The sequence below is a fragment of the Zeugodacus cucurbitae genome, chromosome 4, assembly GCF_028554725.1.
Source record: "Zeugodacus cucurbitae isolate PBARC_wt_2022May chromosome 4, idZeuCucr1.2, whole genome shotgun sequence".
Classification (NCBI taxonomy): Eukaryota; Metazoa; Arthropoda; class Insecta; order Diptera; family Tephritidae; genus Zeugodacus; species Zeugodacus cucurbitae.
In genome coordinates, this window is record NC_071669.1 from 25,861,357 (window position 1) to 25,874,181 (window position 12,825).

General features: G+C 37.5%; 1 protein-coding gene across 3 annotated transcripts in view; it reads left to right on the forward strand.

Moving 5' to 3' along the window:
• The first annotated feature begins 419 nt into the window (after positions 1-419).
• LOC105219344 (uncharacterized) overlaps positions 420-12,825 on the forward strand; it is a 46,243-nt gene continuing 33,837 nt past the window's right edge. For 2 of the 3 annotated variants that reach the window (XR_008470811.1, XM_011195407.3), the window contains exons 1-11: positions 420-573; positions 668-865; positions 1,006-1,126; positions 1,786-1,889; positions 2,470-2,584; positions 2,645-3,688; positions 3,747-3,862; positions 3,926-4,382; positions 4,462-4,658; positions 4,727-4,926; positions 12,399-12,822. Coding sequence is in view for 2 of the 3 variants with exons in the window: in XM_011195407.3 (XP_011193709.1) it covers positions 773-865; positions 1,006-1,126; positions 1,786-1,889; positions 2,470-2,584; positions 2,645-3,688; positions 3,747-3,862; positions 3,926-4,382; positions 4,462-4,658; positions 4,727-4,926; positions 12,399-12,822 (2,871 nt within the window). In the remaining variant the exon portion in view is untranslated. The other variant, XM_054228772.1, reaches the window with a different exon arrangement.

Sequence of the window (12,825 nt, forward strand, 5' to 3'; positions counted from 1 at the left end):
TGGAGTTTACCTTACTCGCCTGTATCCAAACAATCCCTTTCGAATACAAGAGTTTTGCTTTATGAGTAAAATTTTGAAACAATTAAATGATCGATTTGGTTTATATAAAAAATTAACCTGGCAATGATGGATTTTTAATTATGAAATAAGGGATCAAAACAAAAATATGAATATTACCATTTTTGTTTTGGCTCTCCTTCTTTCAGCTGATTTTGTCTTCCAAATTTCATAACAAAACAAGCCTTGCCGTACGCACCCCACATGATTATTTTCCTTCACTTGAGGCTGTCGTACTAGGGTTCAAACACGTTTTAAAAACGAACATATAACTTGTATGTTTATATAATGTTTTATTAATTTTGTTTATTTTAATAACTTTATTGGTTTTAACTTATATTTACAGTTATAAATTCCAAATATTGCCGCTTTTAAATGTGAAAAATTCTTCATATTGTTTTCAACGTTTGTGCTATCTCGCACTGTGGCAACTCTTTGACAGGGTTGAATGTGGTAAAGAATGAATGCAGTCTTTCAAAGTACAAAAGTTCAAATTTCGGCCACTGAATAGTGAATGTTAGTATTTGGTTTAGTGCTACAAAATCGAATTCATATTTTTTGTATAATTTTAAATTCATATATTGAATTCCAATTAAAAACCTATTTGCAGTGGATAATGTGACAAGAACCTATATTATACGATAGTATAGTGGAATACCAATTCTCAATGCAGTCACAAGTATAGTACAGTACCAAGGAATCCAGTTAAAATAAAATGTTTAAACGTACATTCAAAGTTGTCTTTCGTCCAACTAAAAGCAATTTTCTATTGCTACCTGAAAATTATTACGGCGTGGTATCAACATATGTGAGTAAAGGTTTCATATAGATAAAAATATGATTCTTATTTGATAAGATTAGCTTTGCTTTTTTATAATCATTTACTTCAAGAGATAAAAATAAATCTCCCTTTTACATGCATACAACGCCGACATCTACATAATTTAGGATACTGGCTGTCTAAGTTTGCAATACAGCGGGCACACACACTACGCGTCGTGGGCGCCACATGCTGGCGCAGTGAAAGACACCGAAATTGGGATCAATGCCAGGGTGGCGAAAGAAATTGGTAATAAATTAAACGCATAAGAAATGGCGAAAATTTCTTTTATCATTAATTACTCACTATATCCCCGTCATATCACAAGTAATACATATGTACGCTAATACCATTGAAGATGCTGCCAACAAAGTACATTTTCACAAGTTTACTATTGGCTAGGGCGGCTCTAAATGTAACCGGTCTGATATCAAATTGTGTACGCACCGGTATATTAAACTCTCAAAGTTTGGTGACTGTGTTTGCATAGAAGCAAAATAAGTGAATTATTTTTAGTAATTTATAAATTTCGTTCTAGACGGAACGAAGTTTAACTTATAGATTTTGAAATCAGATCGGCTACCACTGTTCTCTTCAGTAAGTTATTATTTTTATTAGAATTATTATAATTAGAAAGAATACTTTAATATAAAAATTGTAATAATTCAAAAATAAATAAAATAAAATAACATATATTGTATTTTGTATAAAAATTACTTGATATAATATTGGTAATTTATATGTAAAATCAATTTATGTTGATACTAATACTGTACTAATTATATGATAATAAAAAAACGTACGCATATTATTTATAGCTACTTAAACACGCATATCATTATGTGATTCCAAAAATATTGCAATATTTATTAATAATCATGATATATTCAATAATTCACATTCACTAGGTTTGAGCGAAAACGATTTGGTGAAATGTTCACTCATAGCAGACGTTTTGACATTGAAGAGTGTTTTTGTGACACCGGTGTCGGCCAAGGACTGGGAAATAATTGTGAGTGAAAGTTATTTATAGTACAAAATTAAAAAACTACGCAAGTTGTCTTTACCATTGGCTGCAAGTAGACCACAATGCACAGGCTAAAGCAAGAATTCATGAATGAAACTCAAATATTTATTTTCATAGTATTTTTAGTGTGCATATATTTATTTATTTATTGTTGTTATAAACGGATTTTGCAAGTGTTGCAAGATTAAATGATTTGTTAGTTTTATGTTGTCATTTATCATTAAAACATATGCTGAAAGGAAAATTTAATGGTTGTTTTCAAATAAAATGCAAGTGTGCATGTGTAATGTAGTATGTAATACATATATAATTACTGTTACAATTTACTTACATTTTGAATATTTAAAGCTTTTAAATTTAAAATTTAAATTAATATAATTAATATTTGTATGTTAAATTGAGTCTACCTAATTATAATAAGAAATTATTATTGATTTAGGTTACGGAAAATTTTTCGAATGAATAAAAAATCGCTTATTTAATTAAAATTCGGTTAGATTAATCTAAATCTATATGTTCATTTCGTCTAAACATATATTTTTTACTTGGGTTTTGCATTTTTTAGGAATTAAGTGGTGAAAAGATCTCGAGTAGCGTCTTGGAACAAACTCGTATTGTTAATGCTACACAAATTCTTATAATATGGATAAACAAATCAATGCAAGTGGCCTTAACAGTAGGTGAGTAAAACACAGATTCAAACTTCTAACCCACAAATAACTTTTTGAAATATTTTTAAGATCGTCTGCGACCAATTGTCTCGTATGGTCGGCTTGACCATAACACAGAGCTGGTTATAGCGCCGAACCTGTACAAAGATATTACGAATGGCGGTAGCAATGGCTTTTCGCATGACACCAGCGATTCAAATGCAAATACCCAAAGCCAATTGAGTCGCAGTCGCACCAGCGCACGTATACGCAACTCGACCGAAGACAATAACGAATCACATTTGATGCGTTCTACAACAACTGCCAATTTGAAAAAATTAACGCGCACAGAGTCAATAGCGAAGACTAGTCGTAATGATAAAATGATACGTTTGAAGAAGGACTTGCGTCGTGAAAGTACGCACACTTTTGAATTTCGCGCTATTAGCGTTGGATGGAAGGAGAAATCACAAATTTCTGACGTATATCTGAGCAAAAGCAACTGGCCTGAATTTATGGAATTGAACAACGTCTATTGCATGCAAACACCCAGTGAGCAGGAATATTATGTAAAAGTGTGTGTTTTGGCTGATGAGGAGCTAGAGCACACCGCTCACACTTGTCTGCAAGTGAATTTGAACCTTATGCGAAAATTGAATTTGAAAGAAATGGAGAAAGTAGTGCTTAAGCAAAAGGCGGCTGTTGTAAATTTTGTAGAGAAGATAGAATTGTTCGCACAAAAGAAAACGCATTATAAGATTATTGAAAATGCTTTTAAACGTTATGTCATAGAGAAAACCAATAAAGCAGCAATGCTTTTGAATCAGGACGAAGTTGTGCGCTTGGAAGAGGATCTAATTGTGACCGTTGGCATTTTGCCCGAACATTTTCGTTATTGTGTTATAGATGCGCAGTTTTTAAAAGAGTCGAAAATCTATGCTGCCGATTTGGTGCGCAAAATTGACGAGTTAGTTGACGTACAACCGCCAGTGAAGTCGCCGTTAAGCGTTAAAGATTTGATAAAACTGCCAGCATTTGATGAAATCGTTACGAATTTAGTGAATGAATTGAAAATGAATTTGTGCTTGGATGCAAACAATGCAATACTGCGACAAGGGAATATTCTTATAGCAGGTAAATTTGCACGAACACACTCATTTAGTTAAAACTATTTAGCATGCTCATACTTCAGGCGCATCTGGTACGGGTAAAACTGTGGTGGTGGAGAGGATATTGGATGCGTTGGTGCAGAAGCCTTACTTCTGTTTCTTCGATATATTTTACTGTTCGAGAAGTAAAGGAAGAAAGGTTTGACTTTTTACTTTTTAATGAACAAAAAGTTTTAATTTATTAAGATTTCCTAATTTACAGGCTGAATCGATACAAAAAGACTTGCGTAGCATATTCACAACCTGCTTGCAAAATGCACCCTCCATAGTGGTGCTGGAAAATCTCGATGTACTAGCACATGCGGCGGGCGATCAAGCGACGCAGGATAGCGAATACTACAACCGCATCGCCGATACTGTACATCAATTGATTGTGCAATATACTAGTAACAATCCCATTTCAGTGATTGCGACAGTAAGTGAGCTTCAAGCTTTAAATAAACGTTTATACTCGCCACGCGGACGCCATCTTTTTCAAAATGTCACTAAACTGCCTAGCCTGGAGCGTGAGGGACGCGAATTGATACTTCAAGAGCTTTGTAGCCATATTGAATCGGAGAAATTAGATTTGTGCAAATTCGCAAACCTAACTGAAGGCTACAATAAAGGAGATCTAGTACAGTTTGTTGAGCGTGCTATATTTTACGCGTATAGAATAAGTTAGTTAACTCATTAATATGATATATTCTAATACATTTTATATGTACTTAAACTTCTAATTTATATGTTTGCCAACAGGTAAAACGCATCCGATTCTCACAAACGAGCTCTTGATCGATTCGCTGGCGAATACGAATTCTTATTGTCTGCAAGGTATTGAAAACCATCAGAAAATTAACGACGACGAAAATCTTGAGGAGTTGGCGGTTGAAGAAGTGCCAGGCTTAGAGACAGTTGTCACTGTATTGGAGGAAGTGCTGATGTGGCCATCCAGAGTAAGTTGAAAAATTGTACCCCTGCAATCAAATTGTGTAGTTTTATTTATTTAAACACTTTTTTGTAGTTTCCAAACATTTTCCAACATTCTCCGCTTCGCAATCAGGCTGGCGTTTTACTGTACGGTCCCCCGGGTACCGGTAAAACGTTCCTTGTATCGAAAATTGCAACTTCCTGGAATTTGCGCACTATATCCGTTAAGGGGCCCGAATTGTTGGCTAAATATATTGGACAAAGTGAAGAGAACGTGCGAAACTTATTTAATCGGTAAGCTTTTCTTTTATTTGTATACTCTCGCAACAAAGTTGCTAAAGAGAGTATTATAGTTTTGTTCACATAACGGTTGTTTGTAACACCCAAAACTAAACGAGTTAGATATAGGTTTATATACATATCCCAAAGTGATCAGGGTGAAGAGTGGAGTTCAAATCCGAATGTCTGTCTGTTCGTCCGTCCGTCTGTGCAAGCTGTAACTTGAGTAAAAATTAAGATATCTTGATGAAACTTGGCACACTTATTTCTTGGCACCATGGGAAGATTGCTTTCGAAAATGAGCAAAATCGGATCACTGCCACGCCCACAAAAAGCGAAAATTTGGTATGAAGGATCGCACTATGAAGGGGCATATTTGGATGAAATTTTTTTGGGGAAGTGGGCGTGGCCCGCCCTCTACTAAGTTTTTTGTACATATCTCGCAAACCCATAGAGAATGAAACAAACGTTCTGCAGTCGTTTTTTAGCCACTTCTTAATACAGTCCAAAAATGAAAGAAATCGGATAATAACCACGCCCACCTCCCATACAAAGGTTAGGTTGAAAATTAGTAAAAGTGGGTTAACTCACTAACGAAAAACGTCAGAAACACTACTTTTCACATAAGAAATGGCAGATGGAAGCTGCACTCAGATTTTTTTACAAAATGGAAAATGGGCGTGGCCTCACCCACGTATGGGTCAAAAACCATAACTCAGGAACTACTCGACCGATTTCAATGAAACTTGGTTTGTAATAGTTTCCTTACATCCCAATGATATGTTGTGAAAATTGGCCAAATCGCTTTACAACCACGCCTACTTCCTATATACCAGAACTTAAAAGATGATCTGAATCGTTTACTTTACAATATATATAGTAAGCACTAGTGAAGATATCGGTGCAAAACTTTGCACAAATACTGTATTTATAGTGTGGCACCCCATCAGCAACCGAAATCGGACCATAGGTTTTCAAGGCACCATATATCGAACATGAGGACCTCGGTGCTTCTAACCTAATATTAGGGTTTCCAACTTTCAATGGACTTTATACAATATATATGACGAATATGTGGGTCAAATTGTGTATTATATAATATTAATAAAGTTAAATAAATAAATTGCGAGAGTATAAAATGTTTGGTTACACCCGAACTTGGCCCTTCCTTACTTGTTATGTAAATATTTAAAATACATATATACATATCTTTGCTGTGAGAATTATCAGACTTTCGCTAGTTATGCAAAAATGGTATTAAAGCATTCTTGTGTGTTCATTTTGGTGTGAATATCTTCCTACTATTTCACAAATGTTCACTTTAATTTATCGGACATTACACATAATATAATAAATGTGGTGCTTAAAACTTTATAGCAATCGTACTTTCTCGTGAGTTGCAGTTTTTAAGAAATTATGAAGTATGTCGAAACGTGCTGTTTAGGTATTTAATATTGAGATTGAGTCATAAGTAAAAAACGAGTATTCTCCGGCTTATTGAAAAGCATTATAATTAATCCTTTTTCCGAACTTTGAATACAAACATTTGGATTTCGGAGGCTAACTTCTAAATTCGGAGAGCAAACATTTAACTCGAATCTCCCGGAAAAAGTATGAATTTTGTCGCAATGAATCAGAAAAAATTAAATTTATCTACAGAAAACTGCATCAACATATTTTTTTTGTGGTCATCGTTGACTGAAAAGATTTATCGTAATTCTGATAAATTAACCAAATGGATGAGTGTTAATCATAATCAAAACATTTTGATTGTGCATAAAAATGTTTCGTCTTATTATTTGTTATTGGTTTAGTTCCATCGTTTTTGGAACATCAAAGAAATTGGATACCTCATTTGTTTGTTAATTGCTTTAATCTTATTTTTTTACCTCGAAGCTATATTCAAAATTTCCAAATTCTACATTTCATAGTCTTTTTACAGTCCATTTAACCCCTTATCTGGCGCTGTGACAGTTACGTTGCAAACCGTTCTATTCAGGGGTGTTGTGAAATCCAAGGTAGATTTGTAAATTGTCAGAATAGCAAACGAATTCTGATTTTCAATGGTGTCACAGAATCTGATTAGATTTTCATCTTCGAATATACATGAGCAAAACCGATCTCCGAATCAGCTGTGCCACTCTTTATTCATGGGGTAAAATTGAAAATAATTTTTTTTTGGAATTTTAATCACATAATTACATCAAACTATTCTTTAAACCCGTTAATAGAATTGAAATGAGAAGTTATTTCAGTTTAAATTTTATAGCGCAAATGCGAAAAGGACAATTTTAGGGAACAACAGTAATTCGCAGTTATGCTCAAGGGGAGTCAAAGGTGGTATTTATATTTATGTAAAAAATTACATATTTCCGTGGACATATGTATATGCTGTTTAATTTTTATGTAAAAAGTTAGAGATTTCCATGATCTCATCTAAATTTTCTATATTATGAAGTTTTTAGAATATTTTAATTTTTTCCGTTAAATTTAATAATTCAATTAGCGATCTCTTTAATAAAAAATGTATTTTTCCAAACCGATAACCAATAAAATTTCTGATTCGGACATCAAACCATTAATATCAGAATTCCTGACATCAACCAGAGTCTTTTGTCGGTTTGAATTCTTATTCCGACAACTATCAAATTCCATAACAACCCTGATTTACTCAATTTCTGTTTTAGGGTTAAGAAAACTGTGCGCATCAAGTTTGCATTCTAAATTTTATCGACAGTGTAAGAAGTGGTAAAATTTACTTACTAAAAAGGATTAAATATCGCAAGAATCCGAATCTGTTTTGCTTTTAGAACATTGTTTAATTTTTATTTTTTTTCGTTTTTCGGACAATGTAAGAAAGGATATTTTTTACTATAAAGGACTTAAATACGTTTACAATTAAAAAGGTGTTTTTTATTTAACAGTACCTTTTTAAAAATACAAGTTTAAAAATATTCTTCTTCTTCTTGACTGGCGTAGACACCGCTTACGCGGTTATAGCCGAGTCCAAAACAGCGCGCCACGCATCTCTCCTTCTGGCAGTTTGGCGCCAATTGGTTATTCCAAGCGAAGCCAGGTCCCTCTCCACCTGGTCCTTCCATCGGAGTGGAGGTCTCCCTCTTCCTCTGCTTCCACCAGCGGGTACTGCATCGAATACTTTCAGAGCTGGAGCACCTTCATCCATTCGAACAACATGTCCTAGCCAGCGTAGCCGCTGTTTTTTTATTCGGTGGACTATGTCTATGTCGTCGAATAACACATACAGCTCATCGTTCCATCGTCTGCGGTATTCGCCGTTGCCAATTCTTAAGGGACCATAAATCTTCCGCAAAACCTTTCTCTCGAAAACTCCTAGTGCCGTCTCATCGGATGTTGACATCGTCCACGCTTCTGCACCGTAAAGTAGGACGGGAATGATGAGAGACTTGTAGAGTTTAGTTTTTGTTCGTCGAGACAGGACTTTACTTTTCAATTGCCTACTTAGTCCATAGTAGCACCTGTTGGCAAGAGTGATTCTGCGTTGGATTTCCAGGCTGACATTGTTATTGCTGTTAATGCTGGTTCCCAGGTAGACGAAATTATCTACAACTTCAAAGTTATGACTGTCAACAGTGACGTGGGAGCCAAGACGCGAATGCGCTGACTGTTTGTTTGACGACAGGAGATATTTCGTCTTGTCCTCGTTCACCACCAGACCCATACGTTTCGCTTCCTTATCCAGTCTGGAGAAAGCAGAACTAACGGCGCGGGTGTTGTTTCCAATGATATCGATATCATCGGCGTACGCCAGTAGCTGTACACTCTTATAGAAGATTGTACCTTCTCTGTTTAGCTCTGCAGCTCGTATTATTTTCTCCAGCATCAGGTTAAAGAAATCACACGAGAGTGAGTCACCTTGTCTGAAACCTCGTCTGGTATCGAACGGCTCGGAGAGGTCCTTCCCGATCCTGACGGAGCTTTTGGTGTTGCTCAACGTCAGCTTACACAGCCGTATTAGTTTTGCGGGGATACCAAATTCAGACATCGCGGCATAAAGGCAGCTCCTTTTCGTGCTGTCGAAAGCAGCTTTAAAGTCGACAAAGAGATGGTGTGTATCGATCCTATTTTCTGGGTCTTCTCCAAAATTTGGCGCATGGTGAATATCTGGTCCGTTGTTGATTTTCCAGGTCTAAAGCCACACTGATAAGGTCCAATCAGTTTGTTGACGGTGGGCTTTAGTCTTTCACACAATACGCTCGACAGAACCTTATACGCGATGTTGAGGAGGCTTATCCCACGGTAATTGGCGCAAATTGTGGGGTCTCTCTTTTTGTGTATTGGGCAGAGTACACTGAGATTCCAATCGTCAGGCATGCTTTCTTCCGACCATATTCTGCAAAGAAGCTGATGCAAGCACCTTATCAGCTCTTCGCCGCCGTATTTGAATAGCTCGGCCGGTAATCCATCGGCACCCGCCGCCTTATTGTTCTTCAAGCGGGTAATTGCTATTCTAATTTCTTCACAGTCGGGCAATGGAACATCTGCTCCATCGTCGTCGATTGGGGAATCGGGTTCGCCATCTCCTGGTGTTGTACTTTCACTGCCATTCAGCAGGCTGGAGAAGTGTTCCCTCCACAAACTCAGTATACTCTGGTCATCAATAACTAGATCACCTCTGGGGGTCCTACAGGAGTGCGCTCCGGTCTTGAAACCTTCAGTTAGTCGCCGGATCTTTTCGTAAAATTTTCGAGCATTACCCCTGTCGGCCAGCTTGTCAAGCTCTTCATACTCACGCATTTCGGACTCTTTTTTTTTTTGTCTGCAAATGCGTCTCGCTTCCCAGCTTCAGCTCTCGGTATCTTTCCCATCCCGCTCGTGTTGCGGTCGATCGCAACATTGCGAGGTAGGCAGTCTGTTTTCTCTCCACTGCGAGACGACAATCCTCATCATTCCAGCTGTTTTTTTTTTGACTTTTCCGAAAACCAATGGTTTCGGTTGCAGCTGTACGTAAGGAGTTTGATATGCCGTCCCACAGCTCCCTTATACCGAGATGCTGATGAGTGCTCTCAGAGAGCAGGAGTGCAAGTCGAGTAGAAAATCGCTCGGCTGTCGGTTGTGATTACAGCTTCTCGATGTCGAACCTTCCTTGTGTTTGTTGACGTGTACGCTTTTCTACACAGAGGCGGGTGCGTATCTTAGATGCAACAAGATAGTGGTCCGAGTCGATGTTGGGACCACGAAGCGTACGCACATCAAAAACACTGGAGACATGTCGTCCATCTATCACAACATGATCGATCTGGTTGCGAGTGATTCGATCCGGGGACAGCCAAGTAGCTTGATGGATTTTCTTATGCTGGAATCTAGTACTACAGATGACCATATTTCGGGCCCCGGCGAAGTCGATCAGCCTCAGACCGTTTGGTGATGTTTCGTCATGGAGGCTGAATTTTCCGACTGTTGTGCCAAAGACACCTTCTTTACCCACCCTAGCGTTGAAATCGCCAAGCACGATTTTGACATCGTGGCGGGGACAGTGCTCATAGGTACGTTATAGGCGCTCATAGAAGGTATCTTTGATCACTTCGTCCTTCTCTTCCGTCGGGGCGTGGGCGCAAATCAGCGATATGTTGAAGAACCTCGCTTTGATGCGGATTGTGGCTAGACGTTCATCCACCGGAGTGAATGCCAGGACTCGACGACGGAGTCTCTCTCCCACCACGAATCCCACACCGAATTTGCGCTCCTTTATATGGCCGCTGTAGTAGATGTCACAAGGACCCACCTTCTTCCGTCCTTGTCCCGTCCATCGCATTTCTTGGATTGCGGTGATGTCAGCCTTTACTCTTACGAGGACATCAACCAGCTGGGCAGAGGCACCTTCCCAATTAAGGGTCCGGACATTCCAGGTGCATGCCCTTATTTCGTAGTCCTTTAACGTTTGCAGTGGTCGTCATCAAAATTGGGGTCTCTCATCCGAGGCTGTTTTTTCTTTTTCATTGGGGGGTGTTTTTATGTGGTGGGTCCCAAACCCTACGCACAACCGCATAGGCGGGTTTCGCCTTCTCACTTTAGCTCGCCTCCAAACGGATGTCTGTTGGCTACCCAGAGGATACTTGGTCTAAGACCGGAAGTCGTGAGCTGCTTGAGCCACATGTAAAAGAATCGTTCCTGGCCACTCCCAAGTGAATGACAGTCAGAAACTTTCCTCACTTACGTGAACTTCTACATATGACTCCATCCTCCAAATATATTGTCTTGCCCTATAAAAGGTCAATTGCTAAATTAAGGGTTAGTCAGAGGCACAAAAAAACGAGATTTTTTTTGCTTTTAAATCATGTTATTTTACAAAAGTAATAATATGGCATTATTACATTTCCGAAAATTCGGAAAAAAATATATAATTTCCAAAGTTATAGCCCAGTTTCAAAAAAAGGCCCTTGCGGTGACTATCATAAGTCTTGGAGATTCATCTAAAATCAATCGGATAAGAAAAATTAGTTTTATAAATAGATAATGAAATTAAAAAAAAAATAGATAATCAATTTCAAAAATTAACAAAATGGAGGCCCTAGTAAATTATTTCTAGATTTTCGGTAAAAATAAACAGTTAATTGGTTTAAAAAATCGAGATTTTTGAAAAAAAAATTCTTCGATCAGCTCAGAGTTTATTATGTATTCTTAAAGCTGTATAAATTTCAATAAAATCAACTGAGAGGTTTTCGAGTTACAGTTGTAACCGGTTCAAAAAACATTGTTTTGAGAAAAATACATTTAAAATTTAACACTAGCGTGTTGGAGTGCCCGAGCGCTCTTTTGTATTTGTCGAATAACTCGAAAAGTAATTATCGGATCAACTTCAAATTTTCAGAAAATACACTTAAAGAAAATGCAAAAAAAAAATGATTTTTTGAAAATCCTGACTACCCTAACCCATTAACAGCCTTTTCTCTATGTGCTGATTTAGGCCGGTTTACAATACAAAAGAAAAATCTTATATAAATCGAGTTGAAACAGGAATGAATACTGGGTGTTGTTGTCCACACAGTAAATTTGGCTGTGGTTATTGATAAAATGTATAACAGCTGATCGTTAATCGAGTAGCCGGCTGTGCGAAAGACAAAACCTGGTTTCTCAATTACAATCTAAATGAATTATAAGTCGACATTCTCACACTCATTGTTCATCTTGTTATTGCACTTTTAATTTTTAGCATCAACCCATGCCCTCTATTTGAAAAAATTGTCCACCAATCTCGGTAAATTAGGGGTGTTTTTTTATTATTTTTATTTATTATCATAATAAAAATTGTCACTATCATTACAATTGTTTATTACCATTAATGTCAACATTCCATTGGATTGCTATTACGTCACTACAATCGACCCATAAATGGGCAGCTGAATTCTATAGAAATATGTTTTAGGTGCTACTGTATTTTTATTGTATGGAGGACGTGTTCAAGTATTATCAATAAAAATATAAAATATTTTGGTTTTTGTTTTCAGTGCTCGCAGTGCCAAACCTTGTGTACTATTTTTTGACGAATTTGACAGTTTGGCACCGAAACGTGGACACGATTCGACGGGCGTTACAGATCGCGTAGTAAATCAACTGCTAACTGAATTAGACGGTGTTGAGAGTCTGCAAGGAGTTACCGTAATAGCGGCCACTTCACGCCCCGAACTGCTTGATCCGGCGCTACTGCGTTCAGGACGAATCGATCGTCTTGTTGAGTGTGGTCTGCCCGACGCTGTGGCGCGAGTGCGCATCTTCGAAGCACTATCAGCTTCTCTGAATTTAGATGACTCCGTTGATTTTGACTATTTCGCCAGCCGCACGCAAAACTACACAGGCGCTGATATACAGAGCATACTAACCTCGGCTAACATGATATCGGTGAAAGAGGCGTTGTCCCAATACGGACATGAGGTG